At 35.6% G+C, this 22,558-nt stretch overlaps 2 protein-coding genes, 1 non-coding gene and 1 pseudogene across 3 annotated transcripts; 3 read left to right on the top strand and 1 right to left on the bottom strand.

The window, feature by feature from the left end:
- The first annotated feature begins 2,933 nt into the window (after nt 1-2,933).
- LOC7459164 (serine/threonine-protein kinase WAG1) lies at nt 2,934-4,764 on the top strand. The gene has a single exon (XM_002300441.4). The coding sequence runs from the start codon at nt 3,110-3,112 to the stop codon at nt 4,583-4,585; it is 1,476 nt and encodes a 491-aa protein (XP_002300477.4). The 5' UTR covers nt 2,934-3,109; the 3' UTR covers nt 4,586-4,764.
- Nucleotides 4,765-5,235: 471 nt separating this feature from the next.
- On the top strand, nt 5,236-7,847 carry LOC18110345 (leucine-rich repeat receptor-like serine/threonine-protein kinase At1g17230; annotated as a pseudogene).
- Nucleotides 7,848-13,494: 5,647 nt separating this feature from the next.
- On the bottom strand, nt 13,495-19,252 carry LOC127905417 (uncharacterized). The gene has a single exon (XM_052453535.1). The coding sequence runs from the start codon at nt 17,179-17,181 to the stop codon at nt 14,317-14,319; it is 2,865 nt and encodes a 954-aa protein (XP_052309495.1). The 5' UTR covers nt 17,182-19,252; the 3' UTR covers nt 13,495-14,316.
- On the top strand, nt 16,607-16,713 carry LOC112326333 (small nucleolar RNA R71). The gene has a single exon (XR_002979969.1). It is a non-coding gene; the product is annotated as a small nucleolar RNA R71 (small nucleolar RNA).
- Nucleotides 19,253-22,558: the final 3,306 nt, after the last annotated feature.

Here is a 22,558-nt window from a genome sequence, read left to right as displayed (position 1 = left end):
AGATATATTTAGAACTAATATGTAGATGCTTGGCATAAGACATGTGCATTGAACTAACTTGCATGAGAATTTCATATGAAGAGATCACTTATATCTACTGAAAGGCTCACATGACGGTTGTATAAGTGATTTTTATACTTGAGATCACTAAATTATCTTATATAAAGAATATTATGCTTTGATCTTATTACATGCTATCTTAATTGAGGTAACGAAGGGGCATACGTTGGGTATAACATGAATTATATGAAGGTATTTGAGTGATCAAAAGATGATTCATAACCCTAGGTAAATTAGGAAAAATATTACGTATGTTTTCAAATATTATTGACTGAGAAATCTTTGGCCAAAGTGGAATGATATTTGAAAAGAGTTTCAAATCTTATTTAAATTATCAATAACTAATGTAGAGAACAAACATGATTTAACATGGCAGACAAACTCCATGCTTTAATGTTAAATTAGGATATTATTGATGAAAGAATATTAATTATACTAAGAAAACAACCACTGAAAGGTTAAGTCAAACCACTAATGACTTTTCTAGTATTTAGAGGATCATAACACATTGCTAGAAGATGTACTTGATCTTCAAATATAAATTAAGCAATTGTTGAATTGATAATAAATTAAATTGTTTAATTTATTTAATTTTACTTAATTAGAATTAGAATTTATATTGGGGTCAACATATTAGAAATCTAATAGGTCACACACATGACGAATCATTAGTCAGAAATTAAACTAGGATGATTTAATTAAGTATGACTTGATTAAAATATATTTTTGAAATTAAGGACTAGAATATAATTAATACATGGATTATATTTCTAAACCTAGAAAAATCAAGTAAGGACTTGATTGAGTTAATTTCTAAAATTATCCTCAATTAATATATGGATATTATCCAGGAGACAAATTGATATTTTGCTAATTTATAATGTTTTTCAGATTTTTCTATAAATAGTGATTGTTGAGTTGTTGTCTATTAGATAGAAAAATTACGTTAGTCATAGAATAAAGAGTTAGCACCCTAGGTATAATAATCTCTCTCTTCTAAATAGGGATTTAGAAGATTTCTCATTGATGATTCATGCGAGTTACTGTTGAAGGCAGACAATTGAACAATTTATATTTTGCAACAACCCAGCCTTTAAAGAATTATTCAAAGCCAAAGAAAATCAGATCTTCAAGTAATAAATCCCTAAACAACTCTAGATCTATCTAACGAGGTTTTAGAGATTATAAAATAATTTTGTTTTATTATTTTCACTGTGTGTATGATATTCGGGAACCCAACAATATGATTATTGTGATTATTAATTTAACATGATAATAAGAACTCATGATGTATTTAATTAGCAAACAAGTTCTATTTTCCAATAAAATTTTCTTTATATATGTATAAAAAACTCTTGTATTATAAAAGGAATACATACAAAAAAAGGTATATTTCTCTTAATTATTTCTCATCACAACCGTTTGATTCAATTGTATTAGATATTTCTAGTTGAATCAAATAAGATACTAACTCGACTAGCTATATCATATATCATGTTTTTATCATTCTCTCAAATTTTATCAGGCCAATATCTTATAAAAACTCAAAATGCTACTAATTTAATAAAGATAGTTAATTCTCGATTATCAAGAAGTTAACTTAATGACTCAAAGGCTCCTTTTCGGATAGGTTCGAGCCAATTTAACAACAATGTTTATCTTTGTTTTTTTTTTGTTAAAAAAAATACTGGGTGACGTAGACTTGTCGAAGTTGAAACAAGATATAGAGACAACTGAACAGTATTACATGACTCGGTGCTGGTACAATTACAGGAAGTGTGAACTCAAATGGGCATATTTCAAATCCCCTTATGAACGATGATGAATCCATGCATCACCTTGTCGACAAACCAGGTAGACAACACTTTATTGCTGTCCTCGTAAATTTTGTTGAAACTGACCTAACCCTAATAAAAAACAAGTAACAAGTTAATATCAAAGTCATAACTTAAAGGAAGTGTCTGCACAGAGCCGACTACTTAGCAGTTGCCAGCCTCCTCGCTCGGTTCCCTATCTCCTTTGTTTGTGTTCAGTGCAATTTATTTTGCACAGAATCCAACACCACGACGCGGTTGCTCCCCCCCTTCTTAATTCTTGGAACCACCCTCTCTGACTTTTTGCCTAATTAAGCCATTTTTCTTGGCACAAATTGTTTTTTATTTCTCGAGGTTTTAGCTGTTTATGCCACACAAGCCTTTCGGCTTCTTATACCACAACGTGGTGTTTCTTCCCTTCGAAGTTACATACGTGGTAGAAATTCTTGCATGGATTTTAGAAGTACACAAATTGAGTTTATTTTGAGTAGTTACTTTATACTTTTCTGATTTATTACTTAGATAATGTTATTTAGATTCGATTCTTATAAAAGTTAGTGTAAGAATAAACCCTTTTTTTTCCATCGAATTCCACTTTATATACAAAATGTCTTTACTATATTCTAAAACAGTATGGTAAAACAAATTTATTGGAAGATTATTTAGAAAATAATATATTTTAAATACAACCGATATTTAAAAACATGATTGGTTAAACCTATGCTAGTTTTCAAATATTTTTTTAACCTATGTTATTCCCCCAAAAATTTTATTATTTTTATGATTTATTACTCATCTTTCTATTTTCTAAGTGTTTAATCATTTTAATTTGAAGTTCTATTCTTGAAATTATCATTTAAAAAATGTATTTTTTTATAGTATATATATCCAGTTGATATATGAATGTGTTTTTAAGATTGCTTGAAATAGAATTTAATATAGATTATCATAAAAATATTTACTATGGTTGAATAAATGAAAATATATTAAATGTGACCGTCAAAATCTTATAACATAAGGATCCATTAAAAACAAGAAATTTGCAATTGGGTCAACCTATCAGCATCTTCCATTTGCTTTCCATCTCCATCTCCTACTCTCTATCTCTATTTTGGTCAACCAACCACCATATTTAATTCCCTTCACCTCCTCCCCTCTCCCTCTTCTTTATAAGCCAGCCGGCCGGCCCTTATATCCCCAGCTCATTACTCCAATTTTCTCCACACGCTAAAACCATGGATATTGAAGAAACCCAGCTTCATCGCTGCCCATCTGATACCGATCTTGATTTCAGCTTCACCTCCACTGCCACTGACCGCACTTTCGCCTCCTCAAGTGCACGTTCTAGTCTAACTCTCAGCTTCAACGACGGCCTTTCCACCACCACAATGACAACAACAAGCTCTCTCCACCACCGTAAATGTGATCAGCATTGGTCAGCTATAAAAACAGCCACCAGCCTCTCAACAGATGGCAGACTCCACCTCCGCCACCTCAAACTCCTCCGTCATCTTGGTACCGGAAATCTTGGCCGGGTCTTTCTCTGCCAACTTAGAGACTTCAACAATGCAAACTTTGCTTTGAAAGTTATGGATAAAGATTCTTTAACCAAGAAAAAACTATCTCAAGTTCAGATGGAAGGTGAGATTCTCTCCATGCTAGACCACCCTTTCTTGCCTACACTCTATGCCCATCTTGAAGTCTCTCATTACAGCTGCCTTTTGATTGATTATTGCCCGAATGGAGACCTTCACTCTTTGCTACGTAAACAGCCTGCTAACCGGTTACCGGTTCAGGCTGTTAAGTTCTTCGCTGCTGAGGTCTTGGTAGCTTTGGAGTATTTGCATTCCCTAGGTGTTGTTTACCGGGATCTAAAGCCGGAGAACATATTATTACGTGAAGATGGTCATATAATGTTGTCTGACTTCGATTTGTGCTTCAAAGCTGATGTTGTTCCCACTTTTGATAGAAGGGTCCACAGAAAAAGAATGGCGGGGTCCATGAGAAGAGGGGGTGATTGTTTTGGTACGTTTAGCCGGAGGGGAGTAGTGGAGGAGGAAGTGGTGGAGGAGGAGTTTGTGGCGGAGCCCACGGAAGCTTTGTCGAGATCATGTGTTGGGACCCATGAGTACTTGGCTCCTGAGTTGTTGTCTGGAAATGGTCATGGTAATGGAGTGGATTGGTGGGCTTTTGGGGTTTTGGTCTATGAATTATTGTATGGAACGACACCGTTTAAGGGAGGGAGTAAAGAGAGCACCTTGCGCAATATAGCATCGAGTAAGCACGTGAACTTCCATGTGATGGAAGGGGAAGGTAAAGGAATGGAAGAGGCTAAGGATCTGATCGAGAAGTTGTTAGTCAAGGATCCAAGGCAGAGGCTAGGGTGCACCAAGGGTGCCACAGATATTAAAAGACACCCTTTTTTTTATGGGATCAAGTGGCCTTTGATAAGGAACTATAAGCCACCTGAGGTTCGAGGGCTTGTGGCAAAAAAAGGGAAGAGCCACTCAAGTGGTCACGTGCTAGGGGGTGTTTCATCCCCTAGGAGGAAGTGTTGGTGGAGGCTGTGGAAGAAGGGTACTGGTGGCGGTGGTGGCGGTCTTGGCAACTTGTTGAGAAATAAGGGATCAAGTCCAAGATATTATCTTTTGAATAACAACCAACATTACAATGCTAATTATCATCATTATAAGGTTAGGAAATGTGCTTAGTTGATTAATCAGTAAGGGTATCCCAAATCATACATTTAGCTTTGAGGACTTTGTATAATTAGATCATAGAAGGGTGACGAGATATGTCAATTTTGGAGAGGTACCTTATTATTTTTCTTTTACACACTGTACATGGATCGGATTACTATTAATGAAGATTCATACTTTTAGTTGTTGAATTTTGTCCCTGTTGAAATACACACACAGTCGGTGCTCATGACTCATGAGTAGTGATCATCTTCTTTTCCAAATCGATCCATCCTTTCCTCAAAGTAATGCAAGTTTTCAACAGCAAATGTCATTTTGGCGTTTAGGATGAGGTTGATTTTTCAGGTCATGAGAAAAAAAAAAAAACTAAATAATATCTAAATCCTGCTTGGATTAACAAGTTCATCTGTTAAATTTGTGATCCAAAACATAACTCATGTATTTTAATTTGAAATAGTTTGATATTAATCCGGCTAAACTTATGTGATATAATGCAATAATTTATAATTTGATTAACCTTGTCAAATCTTAAAGAGGTTTTGCTAATCAAACTAATCCAGGTACAAAATGAACCCTCTTGAATGTTTGACAATTGAAGGGATGTGAGGTAAACACAGCAATTATTTCCATGCCAATAAGAGGTCCAAGTCCAAGTTTCTGTAATGGGGCAGGCAACAGTTGAAGCCTCAATATGGGAAAATTTGCAAATAGGGCCAGGTCCTAAACAATCTAGGAAAATTTGCTGTAAGTTTGTTTAAACTCTTTTTTTCTTTACTTTCTTGAATAAATTCTAACCAAGAAGGGAAGACACACAGATCACGGTCTAGAAGCAAATCATTACACGATGAAAAATGCAATGGCAGGTCTAACAACAATGGTGGAGAAGAAAGAATGTTATTGATTGATGATCAAAGAATTTCCATAGAAAGTCTGTCGTTGGTCCTGACAAGAATCTTCATAGGTGGAATTCATTGGACTCAACTCCTAGGAATTGGAAGGGGGTGGGTTGTTCTACCAATCTTAAGGTAACTTCTTTGAATCTCCATGGCCTTAATTTGTCTGGTAGTTTGTCTACAACTGTAAGTATATGTAGTAATCTCCCTGGTTTAGCTGAGAAATGTCTCCTCTAACTTCTTTTCGTGTCCCATTCCTCAATATATCTTGGTCAGTGTCGCAGTCTGGACAATTTCCAGCACATTTGTGCTCACTTAACACTCTTAAGCTGCTTTATTTCTGCGAGAACTACATATTCGGAGAAATCTCTAGGGAGATAGGAAATTGGACTTCACTCGAAGAGCTTGTCATCTATAGCAATAATCTCACAGGCACAATTCCTGCATCAATCCGTGAGTTAAAACATCTTAGGGTCATCTTGGCAGGTGTGAACTCCTTCACGGGTCCAATACGTACCACCTGAAATTAGTGAATGTGAGACCTTAGAGATACTCCGGTTGGCACAGAATAGCTTCCGAGGTTCTCTTCCAAAGGAGCTTCAGAAATTTCAAAATCTTACCACTTTCATCCTTTGACAAAACCTTTTATCTGGGAAGATTCCTCCTGAGATAGGAAATATCAGTAACCTAGAGGTGCTTGCATTGCATCAAAATTCCTTTAGTGGTTTTCTTCCAAGAGAACTTGGCAAGCTATCGCAGCTATAGAAACTTTACATATATACCAGCCTGTTGAATGGAACAATTCCTCGGGAACTAGGAAATTGCAGTGGTGCTCTTGAGATAGATCTTTCTGAGAATTGGGTTGTATTCCTAATCTCCGCTTGCTTCACCTTTTTGAGAATAACCTTCAGGGAAGTATTCCCAGGGAACTTGGAGAGTCCACACAGTTACAAAACATTGACCTGTTTATAAATAATCCGACAAGTACAATTCCTCTAGAGTTTCAAAACCTAACAAATCTAGAGGAGTTGCAGCTTTTCAGCAATTATCTTGAGGGTCATATTCCTTTCCTCATTGGGTATAATAGTAACCTCTCTGTCCTTGACTTATCTGACAACAATATTGTTGTTAACATACCTTCATACCTATGCAAGTATGAGAAACTGATGTTTTTGAGCCTTGGATCAAATAGGTTGTTTGGAAACATGCCTTTTGGTCTGAAAACTTGCAAGTCTCTTAAACAGCTAATGCTAGGTGGTAACCTGCGTATTCGAAGTCTCCCTGTTGATTTATATCAACTTCACAATCTTTCTTCTCTTGATATAAATCAAAATCGATTCTCCGGGTCTCTACCCCCTGGTGTAGGCAAGCTCTGGAATTTGAAGAGGTTGCACTTGTCAGATAACTATTTTACTAGGAAAATTCCTCCTGAGATAGGAAACCTGACACAGCTTGTTGCATTCAACATTTCTTCCAATTGGCTCTCAGGAGATACCCCTCGTGACTTGGGAAATTGCATGGGACTTCAGAGGCTTGATCTTAGTCGGAACCAATTCACAGGCTCTGTTCCAGAAGAAATTGGCAAGCTAGTGAACGTAGAAATCCAGAAGCTTTCAGACAACAGATTGACCGGAGAAATTCCAATTACCTTAAGCAGTCTAAGCAGACTGACAGAGCTGCAAATGGGAGGAAATGTTTTTTTCTGGTGCCATACCTGTCGAGCTTGGTCAACTTGATAGTCTTCAGATTGCTCTCAACATTAGCCATAATCGTCTTTCTGGTACAATTCCCATTGATTTAGGGAAATTTCAGCTGTTAGAATCACTCTACTTGAACGAGAACCAACTTGTTGGTGACGTTCCTGGCATCTTTCAGTGAGCTGTTCAGCCTTCTAGTCTGCATTAATCTTTCTAAAAGTAACCTGGGAGGACCAGTGCCAAATAATCCTGCATTTCTACGAATGGACTCTCACAAACTTTGCTGGCAACAATGGCTCGTGCAAATCAGGTTCGTACCATTGTCATCCAGTGATCCCATTTCCTACTCCTAACAAAAACTGGATCAAGGAGAGTTCATCCAGAGCGGAACTAGTGGCCATTATTTCTGGTGCTATTGGGTTACTTCTCTGTTTTTCATAGTGGGAATTTGCTGGGCTATGATGCGTCGTCAACCTGCTTTTATTCCTCGTAAAGATGCAACAAGGCATGATGTGGTAGACAATAATGACCTTCTGGTAAATATGTTACTGGAAATTTTGCAGAAGATGCAGTTATAGGAAGGCGAGCCTGTGGCACAGTGTACAAGGCTTTTATGGCCGATGGTGAAGTTGTTAGGTTCTGAATATGTTATACACTCAGTGTAAATAACAAATCAAAATTATTTGGGAGTTTTTAGAATATTGTTAGATTAATTTAAAATTATTTGGGAGTTTTTAGAATATTGATTTTAATTTGCTTTGAATAATTCTTTAAAAATTAGGTTATCACAAACAACAAGTCGTCTAATTTTCTGGTTTCTAACGATAATCCACATGAACTATTAATTAGAAATCTAAGAGATTGTTATACCTAAAAAGCTAGATTTTTATTGTATTACTTGTGTAGTTTTTTCACAATTGCTAAAAATAAGAGGCATTGCTTACTATTTATAGAGAAATATAAAAAACCCTATAAATTGACAAAATATCAATTTGTTCTCTATATAATATTCATATATTAATTTTAGATAATTTTAGAAATTAACTCAATCAAGTCCTTACTTGATTTTTTTAGGTCTAGAAATATAATCTATATATAAATTATATTCTAGTCCTCAATTTTTAAAATATATTTTAATCAAATCATACTTAATTAAATCATCTCAGTTTAATTTTTTATCGATAGTTTTTAATATAGGTGACCCATTAAGTTCTTAATATATTGATCCAAATATAAATTTTAATTTTAATTAAGTAAAATTAAATAAATTAAACAATTTAATTTATTATCAATTCAACAATTGATTAATTTATATTTGAAGATCGGGTGCATTGTTTAGCAATGTGTCATGATCTCCTAAATATTAAAACAGTTATTAGTGGTTTGACTTAACCTTTCAGTAATTGATTTTTAAATGTAATTAATATCATTTCATCAATAATGTTCTAATTTAACATTAAAACATGAAGTATGTTTGTCATGTTAAATCATGTTTATTCTTTACATAATAGTCATTGATCGTTTGAATAAGATTTGAAACATTTTTCAAATCTCATTCTACCTTGGCCAAAAATTTCTCAGTTAATATTATTTAAGAACATATGAAATATTTTTTTCTAATTCATTTAGGGTGATGAATCCTCTCTTGATCACTTGAGTATCTTCATATAGTTTATGTTATACTTAATGTCTGTCCTTTTGTTACCTCGATTAAGATAACATGTAACATAAACAAAGTATAATATTCTGTATATAAAATAAATTAGTGATCTCATGTTTAAGGATCACTTACGTGGTCGTTACAATAGCCTTTCTATACATATAGATGATCTCTTCATATGGAGTTCTCATACGGGTCAGTCAAGTATACATATGTTATAATAAATACCTACATATTAGTTTTATGTATCCTTAGTACCTCAGCTTATGAGAACAACTGTTTCTTGTCATAAAAAAAATATATAATATGTACACTACTCTACAACTCTAATGAATATCTAATATTTAAGAGAGTATTGACCAAGAATATTTTAGGAATAATGGTTTGATGCAATAAAAATCTTATAATTATAACAACTTTATAATTTTCTTTACAAAGTATTTTTGTCTTATGAATTTTATCTTTACTCTTGATCCATAAATCAAATATTAGATTCATCAATCTAATATGATTATTAAAAATAAATAAAGTTTTTATTAATAATAAATATATATATTTATATAAATATAATAATATCACATGTAACTAATCAATTAGCTATATCACATACTAAACTAATAGAGGTAATCACCGTAAAAAAAGCTGAAGTCTCGCGGTGAAGTAGTTAGTTGTGACCACAGCTTCCGTTCTGAGATACTGACCCTCGGAAACATTAGACACCGTAATCTTGTTAAGCTCTTTGGCTTCTGCTACCATCAGGACTACAATATTCTCCTATATGAATATATGACAAATGGGAGCTTTGGAGATCACCTTATTGGCAGTGTCCAAAAATGTTTATTGGCAGTGTCCAAACATGTTCATTGGACTGGAATGCTAGATATAATATTGGTCTTGGAGCAGCAGAGGGTTTGTGTTATCTCCATTATGATTGCAAGTTGAACAACATTTTGTTGGATGAAGTACTTCAAGCTCATGTAAGAGACTCTGGCTTGGTGAAGTTGATTGATTTTCCCTGCTCAAAATCCATGTCTACTGTTGCAGGTTCAAATGGTTATTGTAGTTGTTTTAGAATAAAGAAAGAAGAAACAGAGTATTGCTAGCAGTAAAGAAAATAGAAAATGAGAGCAATATATTTTGAAGCTGAAAACTGAATAACCATTACAATTTAAAGCATGATTAATAACAACCCACTAACATCATGGTCCTAAGATTACGCCATGATCACAATCATGAATAACAAAAGAAATAACTGATACCAAAGAAATAGCAACAACTTTGAAACAATAAAACAAACTAAACAGTGTTTATGACTCCACATTAGCGGTTCACATTAGCAGTCCTAAACACATCTTCTAACACTCCTCCTTGATTTAGGAACTGCAAACTCCAAGTTTTGTCCTCAGAAATTCAAACTTGCTAACTGGCAGAGGCTTGGTGAAAATGTCTGCAGCCTGATCTTCTGTTTTGCAGTAGACAAGAACAATAGCTCCATCTTTCTATACTTCCCTTAAGAAGAATAACTTAATGTTAAAATGCTTAGTTTTGCCATGAAATACAGGATTATGAGAGATAGTAATAGCAGCTTGGTTGTCAACAATAATCTTCGTGCTTTCCTTCTGCTCCAATTTAAGATCAATTAAAATCTTCTTCAGCCACAAAGCTTGATTAACAACAGCAGTTGCAGCAACAAACTCTACTTCAGCAGTGGATTGAGCTACAGTTTCTTGTTTTTTCTAGCACCATGAAAAAATACCAGAACCATGTGTAAAACAATAGCCTAAAGTGCTCTTTAAATCATCAATGGAACCTTCCCAATCACTGTCTGAGAAACCAACCAGCTTGAACTCTTTGCTCCTTGTGAATTTAATGCCAAAATTACATGTGCCTTTGACATATCTAATTACCCTCTTTGCAGCCTTGAGATGCAATTCGCTTGCACAGTGCATAAACCGAGACAAGATGCTTACAACATTCAAAATGTCAGGCCGAGTTATTGGGAGGTACATTAAGCAACCAATCAGACTTCTGAAATATACCTAATCAATCTTATCTATTCCATCTTCTTTACAGAGCTTTTCCTTTTGGTTCATGAGAGTGCTCATTTCTTTGCATTCTTCAAGTTTAAACTTCTTTAGAATCTCCTTGGCGTATTTCTTCTGACAGATAAATACTTCATGTTCATCCTGTTTAATTTCCATTCCAAGAAAGAAAGTCATCAAACCGAGATCTGTCATCTCAAAAACCTTCATCATCTCTTGCTTAAATTTCTCCACAAGACTTATGTTGTTTCCTGTCTGTTGCGATGTCGCGGTCGCACAAATTAATTACCCTAGCTTAAAACACATAAGATAGTATAGAGCAAGCAAGGGGTCGATCCCACGAGGAAGGTTTAGTTCAGATTTTTATGCTATACGTTATGTAATTGGGGGGGGTTTGATTTGCAATGATCTTAAACTATGGTAGAAATTAAACTAACAAACAAAATCAATTAAAACTGAAATATATCAAGAAAACAAACCTTGGTTGCAAGCACACATCCACCTACAGAAATCAGAACCGATCCTTGAAACGAAACTTCAGCTTATATTCTGAATTTTTTATCTTTTCTTAACATTGGTTAATTAACGGATCCGCCGTATAACTAACCCTAACCAACAAATAATCACAGTGTCCGCACTAATGATTTAATTCAATGGCAGCCTTAAGATCTAGATAAATTCATTAATCTTAACAACCAAGTTGTCAGCTTGTGTTGCTTTGATCGAATGTTCTCCCTAAGTTTAATAACGTAGTTCCGCTACAATTACCAAGCTTAGTTGCTTCACAAGTTTATATATCACAACTCCGGTTTTGATATCAAACTTAGCAATAGATTGTTCACAATAATAACTTAGAGTCCGCTCTAGCAATTAAGATAAACAATCATACGAAATATGCATAGGAAAACAAACATACTCATTCATAATACAAACCAAAAATAAATGGAAGAATAAATCTCACAGTTCTTGAAATCTGAAGGTGTTTGCGTCCTTACAACCAAGAAAACGAGCTTAGCCTTGCATATCTATTGAAAAACTACTCCTAAAGATGAAAGAATACATGATTTCTGATTTGTAGAGGGGAGAGTTTGTGTTTCTTCTCTTATGGCTGCCACCCCTCTTTCCTTGATTCTACTGCACTCCCTCTCCCTCTCTCTTGGCTCTCTTAATATCATGAACTTAGCTGCCTATTTATACACAAATTGTAAGTAAAAAAATTCAAAGTTCAAGTGTGAACATCAAGAGATGGTGGTAGTGTGAAGGCGGCTGGTGGCTGGTGGCTGGCAGCTGGTTTGTGGTTGGTGGTTTGAGGTTGGTGGCTTGAGGTTGGTGGCTGCCTTCCTTGACCTTCTGGATTGATTTACTTGAGGAGCTAAATTGCTGAAATTAAAACTTGGATGTCGGTTTTGATGCTTCGGGATGTAATTTGGACTCGTTTCTTCATGAAACCTGTTTGCTGGCAGAATTCAGTTGTCATCTTTGCAAAATCATATCTCCCTCATATGACATTGTTTGTGGCTGAAATTTGGAGCGTTTGTAGGCATGTGAGTCAGGAATCCAAAACAATTTAGTTTGCATCAATTGGATATCTACAGCTCCAGATATTGAATTTTGAATGGACAAAGGTCAACACTGGCAGAATGCGAGTTTTGACTTTGAAGGATGTGATTTCCATGCTCTTTGTATTTTTATTTTTCTTGACTTAGATTTCCAGAAAGGTATGGATGTTAGCTTTCTAATGCCACTGGAATCACTTCGTTTTGACTTTTAGAACTCATGCTCTGCACAAAACATCGACTGAGGGTCAAATCTGCCAATTACCTCCAATTTACTTCTTTTTGCATCTTTCATCTAAAGGTGCCTTCAAAACATAAAACAAAGAATATCAAGGCATTTTATACATAAAACATAGGCAAAACACTAGTTAAATGTGAGTGAAACTATCGAATAATATGGTTACATCAAATACCCCCACACTTAGCTCTTGCTCGTCCTCGAGAAAGGATAGATAAAATCAAATTGAAAATAATTATGATCAATCTCTTAATCTCCCATCAATATCCAAGAATATATGCATTATAAACAAGAATACAATCAAGAAGGATATAGAGTATAAATTTTCATGAATTTGTTTACATGCAAACTTCAAAGCTCAATTAATTGTCAGGATTTAAATGAAATCTATGCCATGCCAAAGTGATAGGTCCTCTCATTGATATACACTCCAACACTCACGTGTTTAGGGCTTATGTGTTTAAATCTCTCAAATTCAATCAATGAATATAATCTACCATAAGCTTGCTCTTCAATCTTATCTCCATTACTAACATATTACAAGCAATGCATGAATCAAAAGGTCTTATTTTCCGGTTGTAATGGGGCTAGGGGTAAGGTGAGGTAAAAGAAAGTAAAAGGAAAGGTTCAAACCAAAGAAAGTAGAGCATTCTGAAAAATAATATTTCAAACAAGATATTCAATTAAAGCACATAAATTTTTCATCTTTAATCACCAATGCTTAACTTCTTTTGATTTCAAGCTCTTTCAACATAAAACCTTAAGAACATAAAGGAATACTTTTTTTTTCTTTTTTTTCTTTTTTTTTTCTTTTTTTTTTTCTTGTTTTTCACCTTTGGCAACTTTGCCCATCTTTTCATCAAGCATCACTTCTTCTTTCTTTTCACATTATTTCCAACCATAATTCCATGAGATATCACAAGTATATGCTCTACTAATCCTTGGCCAGGGGAAAAGGAAAACATATAAAAAGTTAAGGCTTATACATGGATAAAGCAAAGAAAAGATAAACAAGCTCAAAAGGGGTTTACTAAGGACAATTTGCTTTAGGTTGGCTTTTTGGCTCAAGTGGTTAAAATTTCTAATGTCTTTATCATCTTCATGTATATATGTAATGCGAATGTAATCTCAACAAGATATGAAGCAAGTTCTAGAGATACATATCATTGAAAGAATGCACAATAAAAAAAATATAATGTTGAAGGCTCAAAAGCTTGCATTGGTATAACACTATAAAGTCAACATGGCATATTCTCAAAGTCAATCCTTAAAGCAATTAAATGTTTAAAATTTTCATGCACACTCATTCATTTGATTTATATCTTTATCTATCTCAACTAATTCTCATACATAATACTCGTATTCTCAAAAATCAATAGGAGTTCTAAAGATCAAACATAATTTTTTTTTTAAGATAACAAAGAAAATGAAAATAAGAAAACAAAAATTCTCCCAATACCCCCACACTTAAAATACAACATTGTCCTCAATGTTGAAATAAAAGAAAAGGAATATAAGAGAATGACAAAGATAAAGTAAAATACGAAAAATAAAAGATAAGGGAAAAAGAAAGCAAATCTGAAATTTTTTTTTTATGTTGGGTTGCCTCCCAGTAAGCGCTTTTATTTTTATGTCATTGGCTTGACATGTTGCATGTTCATTCTTCATAGATTGGTTTAGCTAACTCCACAGAAGCGGTGAGTTCTGTCGTCCAACTGTCATAGAAAGGTTTCAAGCGATGCCCATTGACCTTGAATACTTTGTTGGTTTCTAAACTTGTAATTTCAACTGCATCATAAGGAAAAATATTAGAAACAACAAATGGTCCAATCCAACAAGAGCGTAACTTTCCAGGAAAAAGTTTCAAACATGAATGATAAAGAAGGACTTTGTCTTCAACATGAAACTCTTTTCTTGTAATCATTCGGTCATGAAGACTATTAGTCTTTTCTTTGTAAATCCTTGCATTCTCATAAGCATCATTTTGTATCTCTTTAAACGTGGTTCCAGTCTTTTTGGGTACCAAAAGGATAGACGCCACCCATTCACTGTCCGTGATGGAGAGAATGACTTTTGCATCATGGGGGACAGTTTGAAAAGCTTGCAAAGCCAATGCTGATTGGAACACGCTGTGGGGAACACATATATGCCTCTCCATCTGTTTTATCTTCGTAAAATCATAGTCATAGCTCAAAGCTACGCTTAATCCATCCTTACTATCAAAATCACAAAATTGTTGTACACACTTATCAACTTGGTCATAGCATGTGATAGAATAAACATTGCTATAAGGATATGTCATTGCATCATGAAAATTAAATTCAATTTTTTCATCTCCTACCTCCATAGACAAAGTATCCTTACCACAATCAATCTTTGTATTGGCAGTTTTCAAGAATGGTCTCCCAAACAATATAGGAGTGTTGTTTGATGAATCACAAGAATCATGTTCCATATCAAGAATATAAAAATCACATGGAATAACCAAACTATCAATCTTGACTAGGACATCTTCTATCACACCAAGTGGGTAAACAAAACTACGATCCGCAAGTTGTATTACAATGCTAGTTTTATTCAAAGGTTCAAGACTAAGAGAATCATAAACATGTGTAGGCATAACACTAATGGATGCACCTAAATCGCACAAGGCCCTTTTGAAACTACTAGCATTACCAATAACACATGGGATAGTAAACGCACCTGGGTCCTTTTGCTTCAAAGGCATATTCTTTAGAACAACAGCAGATACAACTTCACCCATACTTACCGTTTCGTGACCTTTTAGTTTGAAAGCTCTCTTGGTAGTACACAACTCTTTCAAGAATTTGGCATACTTCGGAATTTGCTTGATAGCATCAAGCAAAGGAATGTTGAGTTTCACTTTCTTGAAAACCTCTAAAATCTCTTTTTCTTTGTCTTCTTTCTTTGACCTAAAAGAACTTACAGGAAAGGGTGGAATTGTTTTAAAACTGGAATTCATTGATTGAGGAATTACCTTTGGAGTAATGGTCATTGTTTCAGTTTGTGGAGGAGGAGGATGTTTCTTCTTTGTACTCAATTCGGTTTCTATCTTTTCTTCTTCCTCCATCTCAATTTGTTTCGACCTTTGTTCTTTAAGTTCTTTTCCACTTCGCAGCATGATCGCACTAACATTCTCTAATGGATTCAATGCTTGGGAGGGCAATTTTCCATTCATTTGTGCTTCCAATTTCCCCACACTTGAAGCTACTTGCCCCATTTGCTTTTCCAAGTTGTGAATACTTGACCTTGTTTCCTGTTGAAAAGACATGACATTTTGTTGTAAGGTCACAGTGTTAGAAGCCAAAGTTTTCATCATCTCACGAAGATCATCATTGGATGACGACCACATAACATTGGAGTTTGTGAATGGAGGAGGGGGTTGTCTTGCTTGATAATTCTGTTGGGATTGAAATCCATGGGGATGGAACTGTCGTCCTTGATTGCTTTGTTGAGGTGGGTTCCCATAGCGTAAGTTGGGATGATCTCTCCATCCAGGATTGTACGTGTTGGAAAAGGGATCATATTTACGCTGGGGTTGTCCATTGAATGCTCCATCAACTGTATTAGCCTGTTCAATGTAATCTTCTTGCATTGTTGGGCACATATCTGAGGCATGTCCTTGTAAGGAACATATGCTACAAACTTTTACCTGCTGTACATTTCCACAAGCCAAAGAACGCACAAGAGAAGTAAGATCATTAACTTTATTTTCAAGGTTAGAAACACTTACCTCATTTACTTGTTTGTTTGAGAAATCTCCACGAGTGCCAAACTGTTTCGAGTTGGCTGCCATGTTTGAGATCAATTGGCGTGCAGCCTCGGGTGTCTTATCTACCAATGCCCCTCCACTTGCAGCATCAATGATACTACGGTCAGTAGGCATCAATCCTTCATAGAAATATTGAATGAGTAGCTGGTCAGGTATTTGATGATGAGGACATTGAATGCAGAGTTGCTCAAATCTTTCCCAATATTCAGAGAGTGTCTCTCCATGAGATTGCCGAATCCCACATATTTCTTTCCTTATGTTGGCAACTCGAGATGCTGGGAAATACTTCTCAAGGAAAATCTTCTTCATGGCATTCCAAGTTCCAATAGATCCTGGGAGAATAGAGAAAAGCCATGTCTTTGCTGCCCCTTTTAAAGAGAAAGGGAAAGCTTTCAACTTAACCTGTTCTTCGTCAACTCCATTCGGTTTCATGCCAATGCAAACCATATGGAACTCCTTGAGATGAGTATGAGGATCTTCTCCTGCAAGACCATTGAATGTTGGTAGCAAATGTATAAAACCAGATTTGAGCTCAAAGTTTACATTATTGTCGACGTTTATGCACAGTGGCTGATTTTCCACGTTAGGAGCAGCAAGCTCCTTGAGTGTTTGTTGTTGTGCAACAGCCATGGTGTTGAGGCGAGCTTCCTTTCGTAACCTGCGTAAAGTGTTTTCTATTTCGAGATCCAACTGCACTTGAATTTGATTAGTAGAACGGGTTACAGGCATAAATCTTCAAGAAAACTCAAAATAAACCAATCACACAAGAGATTGAAAACAATGCAAATTGTACGAAAATCTTACGGTAGAAAACTAAAACTGCCTAAAAAACCCTAGAAAACAGTAGAATTTGGCCTCGATAAGGTGAGGTTAGTGGTACACCACTAGTCCTGTTCAGAACGTTGTTTCCCTTCAGGAAACAAAAGGCCGATACCTAATTCCACCAAAAAATCTGTTTTGAACAGTACCGCTGCCGTAAGTGAACAGTACCGCCGCAAGCAAAAATTCTATCTCTTTTTTTTTTTTAGAAAAATAAATAACAATCACAGCAAATAAAAATAACAGCACAAGAATTAACTAAAATTACTTCCCCGGCAACGGCGCCAAAATTTGTTGCGATGTCGCGGTCGCACAAATTAATTACCCTAGCTTAAAACACATAAGATAGTATAGAGCAAGCAAGGGGTCGATCCCACGAGGAAGGTTTAGTTCAGATTTTTATGCTATACGTTATGTAATTGGGGGGGTTTGATTTGCAATGATCTTAAACTATGGTAGAAATTAAACTAACAAACAAAATCAATTAAAACTGAAATATATCAAGAAAACAAACCTTGGTTGCAAGCACACATCCACCTACAGAAATCAGAACCGATCCTTGAAACGAAACTTCAGCTTATATTCTGAATTTTTTATCTTTTCTTAACATTGGTTAATTAACGGATCCGCCGTATAACTAACCCTAACCAACAAATAATCACAGTGTCCGCACTAATGATTTAATTCAATGGCAGCCTTAAGATCTAGATAAATTCATTAATCTTAACAACCAAGTTGTCAGCTTGTGTTGCTTTGATCGAATGTTCTCCCTAAGTTTAATAACGTAGTTCCGCTACAATTACCAAGCTTAGTTGCTTCACAAGTTTATATATCACAACTCCGGTTTTGATATCAAACTTAGCAATAGATTGTTCACAATAATAACTTAGAGTCCGCTCTAGCAATTAAGATAAACAATCATACGAAATATGCATAGGAAAACAAACATACTCATTCATAATACAAACCAAAAATAAATGGAAGAATAAATCTCACAGTTCTTGAAATCTGAAGGTGTTTGCGTCCTTACAACCAAGAAAACGAGCTTAGCCTTGCATATCTATTGAAAAACTACTCCTAAAGATGAAAGAATACATGATTTCTGATTTGTAGAGGGGAGAGTTTGTGTTTCTTCTCTTATGGCTGCCACCCCTCTTTCCTTGATTCTACTGCACTCCCTCTCCCTCTCTCTTGGCTCTCTTAATATCATGAACTTAGCTGCCTATTTATACACAAATTGTAAGTAAAAAAATTCAAAGTTCAAGTGTGAACATCAAGAGATGGTGGTAGTGTGAAGGCGGCTGGTGGCTGGTGGCTGGCAGCTGGTTTGTGGTTGGTGGTTTGAGGTTGGTGGCTTGAGGTTGGTGGCTGCCTTCCTTGACCTTCTGGATTGATTTACTTGAGGAGCTAAATTGCTGAAATTAAAACTTGGATGTCGGTTTTGATGCTTCGGGATGTAATTTGGACTCGTTTCTTCATGAAACCTGTTTGCTGGCAGAATTCAGTTGTCATCTTTGCAAAATCATATCTCCCTCATATGACATTGTTTGTGGCTGAAATTTGGAGCGTTTGTAGGCATGTGAGTCAGGAATCCAAAACAATTTAGTTTGCATCAATTGGATATCTACAGCTCCAGATATTGAATTTTGAATGGACAAAGGTCAACACTGGCAGAATGCGAGTTTTGACTTTGAAGGATGTGATTTCCATGCTCTTTGTATTTTTATTTTTCTTGACTTAGATTTCCAGAAAGGTATGGATGTTAGCTTTCTAATGCCACTGGAATCACTTCGTTTCGACTTTTAGAACTCATGCTCTGCACAAAACATCGACTGAGGGTCAAATCTGCCAATTACCTCCAATTTACTTCTTTTTGCATCTTTCATCTAAAGGTGCCTTCAAAACATAAAACAAAGAATATCAAGGCATTTTATACATAAAACATAGGCAAAACACTAGTTAAATGTGAGTGAAACTATCGAATAATATGGTTACATCACTGTCACAAGCAGATCATCCACATATAGTGAGATAATAAGAATGATAGCTCCATTTTGCTTGACATACAGTGTTGATTTAGAGAAGCTTTTAGCAAATCCCAAGTTCTGCAGATGTTCATCAATTATACTATACCAAGCTCTTGGAGCTTGCTTCAATCCGTAGAGAGCCTTCTTAAGAAGATAGACTTTGTCTTCTTCTCCTTCTTTTACATAGCCTTCTGGTTGTTCTACATAAATCTCCTCCTGCAAAAAACCATTCAAGAATGCTGACTTGACATCTAACTGGTACACCTTCCAATTCTTTTGTGCTACAACAACAAGTAAGAGTATGATAGTATCGAGTCTAGCTACTGGTGCGAAGGTATCTGAGTAATCCACACCGAATATTTGAGCATATCCTTTGACCACGAGTCTGGTTTTATGCTTATTGATTGAGCCATCAGCATTAAGCTTGGTTCTGTACACCCACTTGACTTCAATTACTTTTCTGTTTTGGGGTCGATTAACCAACTCCCATGTTTTGTTCCTTTCAATAATAAACAACTCCTCCTTCATTGCAGCAATCCAATTTTGATCTATCTTGGCTTCTTCAAAATCTGCAGGTTCACACATAACAATGTTGCATCTTTGATAAACATCAGAAAGTAGTCTTGTGCCTTTGATGGGAGTGTCATTTGTCATGACATTCTGCCAGTCTCCTATGCTTTGTTCCTCTGTGTCTGGAACAAAAAACTTGATCTTTGGCTCTGTTGAAGTTGAATCTATCTTCGTTGCATCATCCCAGCTCCACTCTTCATCTTCCATAAAGTGCACATCCCTGCCTATAACAATTTTTTCAGTTTGTGGCCGGAAAACTTTATAAGCTTTTGCAACCAAGCTGTAGCCAATGAAGATGCCTAGAAGTGCTCTTTTGTCTAGTTTATCTCTCTTGATCTGTGGAACAAGAGTGAAGCACAAACATCCAAATATTTTAAGGAAATTTAAAGATGATTTATAACCATATCATGCCTCAAAGGGTGTTTGATCCTTTACAACTTTTGTTAGAAGTCGGTTTTGCAGAAAAACAGTAGTGTTTGCTGCTTCTGCCCAGAACTTCTTTGGTAGATTCTTCTCATGTAGCATACATCTTGTCATCTCCAAAATGAATTTGTTCCGTCACTCACTCTATTTTTTTGTGGAGTGTATGGAGCGGTTAATTGATGTTGAATGTCTGCCTCCTCACAAAAACTGTTGAATGAGTTAGAGGTGTACTCCTTGCCATTGTCTGATCTAAGAATTTGAATTTTATAGCCACTCTCGTTTTCAACTCTGGCTTTAAAGTTCCAGAAAACTTGAGCCATCTCTGACTTGTGCTTCAAAAAGAAAATCCAACACATACGGGAGAAATCATCAATGAATACAGCATAATAGCGACTACCATTTAGAGAAGGTGTTCTTTGTGGGCCTGCAATGTCCGTATGAATCAATTGTAGCTTTTTTGTTGCTCTCCATGTTACTTTGGGAAATGGTTTCCTGCTTTGCTTTCCAGACTGACATGCTTTGCAATTGGGAATGTGATCATTAAGTGCTGGAAGATCATTTGCCATCATCTTAGATTTCATCTGCAACAGCCCCTTATGATGATAGTGCCCGAGCCTCTTGTGCCAAACTTCTATGATATTTTCTTTAATTGGGAAAGCAGTTTGCTCCTCCTCCAATGGATTTAGAGCAAAGCTTTTTCCTTTCATTTTTACTTTGAAAATATCATGGCCATCTGCATCTTTAATCAAGCAACTTTTATCTTCGAACACAACTTTATAATCTTTTTCAATTAGTTGTCCAATGCTAAACAAGTTTTAATCAATTTCAGGAACATACAACACATCAGAAATGAACTTTGTACCTGAACAGGTTGAAATTGCAATTGCAATTGTTCCCTTTCCTTCCATAGTTATGTATAGACTCGCCATTTCCAATTCGAACTTTCGATGTGTTTGAGCTCCTTAGTTCTCTGAATAGATCCTTGTAATGTGTCATGTGTCATGTGGTTAGTACAACCACTGTCAATAAGCCAACTCTCACTTGATTCAATGCCAGAGAAACATGTAGCCACGAACAGTTGATCTTCCTCCTCTTAATCAGCAATTTGTGCCTCTTCACCATGTTGTTGATTTTTGCTCTTACAGATAACAACTTCATGCCCCATTTGGTTGCATTTGTTGCACTTGGCGTCTGGTCTTCTCCAGCATTTAAAATATGGATGAGATTTTCTATTACAATGCTGGCATGGAGGATAAGATCCGTTCTTGTTTCCAGTATTGCTCCTGTTGTTGTTGGCCTTAAAATCTCCATTTAAACCTTGATGGCTTTTACCTTTATTTTTTTTTGTAGTTTTTGTTCTCTTTATGCTTGACAAATAAGGCTCCCTCAACATCATCTTCCTGCCTCATAGCCCTTCTTTGCTCCTGTGCTTGCAATGCATTCAATATCTCTGACAAAGTGATTTTTGACATATCCTTAGTGTTTTCTAAGGATGTAATTGTTGCCTCAAATTTTTCAGGAATTGTTACAAGAATTTTTTGGACAATCCTTGATTCTGGTATAGACGAGCCAAGTAGTCTGACTCGGCTAGCAATGTTAAGCAACCTGTCAGAATACTCTTTGATGGATTCAGTCTTTTTCATCTTCTGCAACTCAAAATCGCGTACCAAGTTCAGCACTTGTATCCCTCGGATCCTTTCATCTCCTTCATATTCAATCTTGAGATAATCCCATATCTCCTTTGCTGACTTCAGAGACATGATACGAGTAAAGATGGTGGATGAGACTACAGTAAACAAACAGACTTTTGCCTTTGATTTCTTCATTTTCTTCTCCTTATGCGCTTTGATCTGTGCCATGGTGGGATTGTTAGAAAGTTCAGGGATTTCATAGTCTTCTTCCACTGCTTCCCAAAGATCTAAAGCATCCAAGTATATCTCCATGCGTACTGCCCAAATCTGGTAGTTGTCTCCATCAAACACCGGTCCCTTTAAGAAGAAAGCTCTGATACCAATTGTAGTTGTTTTAGAATAAAGAAAGAAGAAACAGAGTATTGCTGGCGGTAAAGAAAATAAAAAATGAGAGCAATATATTTTGAAGCTGAAAACTAAATACAATTAATGTATGAAACATTACAATTTAAAGCTTGATTAATAACAACCCACTAACATCATGGTCCTAAGATTACGCCATGATCACAATCATGAAATAACTGATACCAAAGAAATAGCAATAGCTTTGAAACAGTAAAACAAACTAAACAGTGT

The sequence above is a fragment of the Populus trichocarpa genome, chromosome 1 (genome assembly GCF_000002775.5).
Source record: "Populus trichocarpa isolate Nisqually-1 chromosome 1, P.trichocarpa_v4.1, whole genome shotgun sequence".
NCBI lineage: Eukaryota > Viridiplantae > Streptophyta > Magnoliopsida > Malpighiales > Salicaceae > Populus > Populus trichocarpa.
Note: the sequence above shows the minus strand (reverse complement) of the source record. Positions and strands in the feature narration are given on the sequence as shown.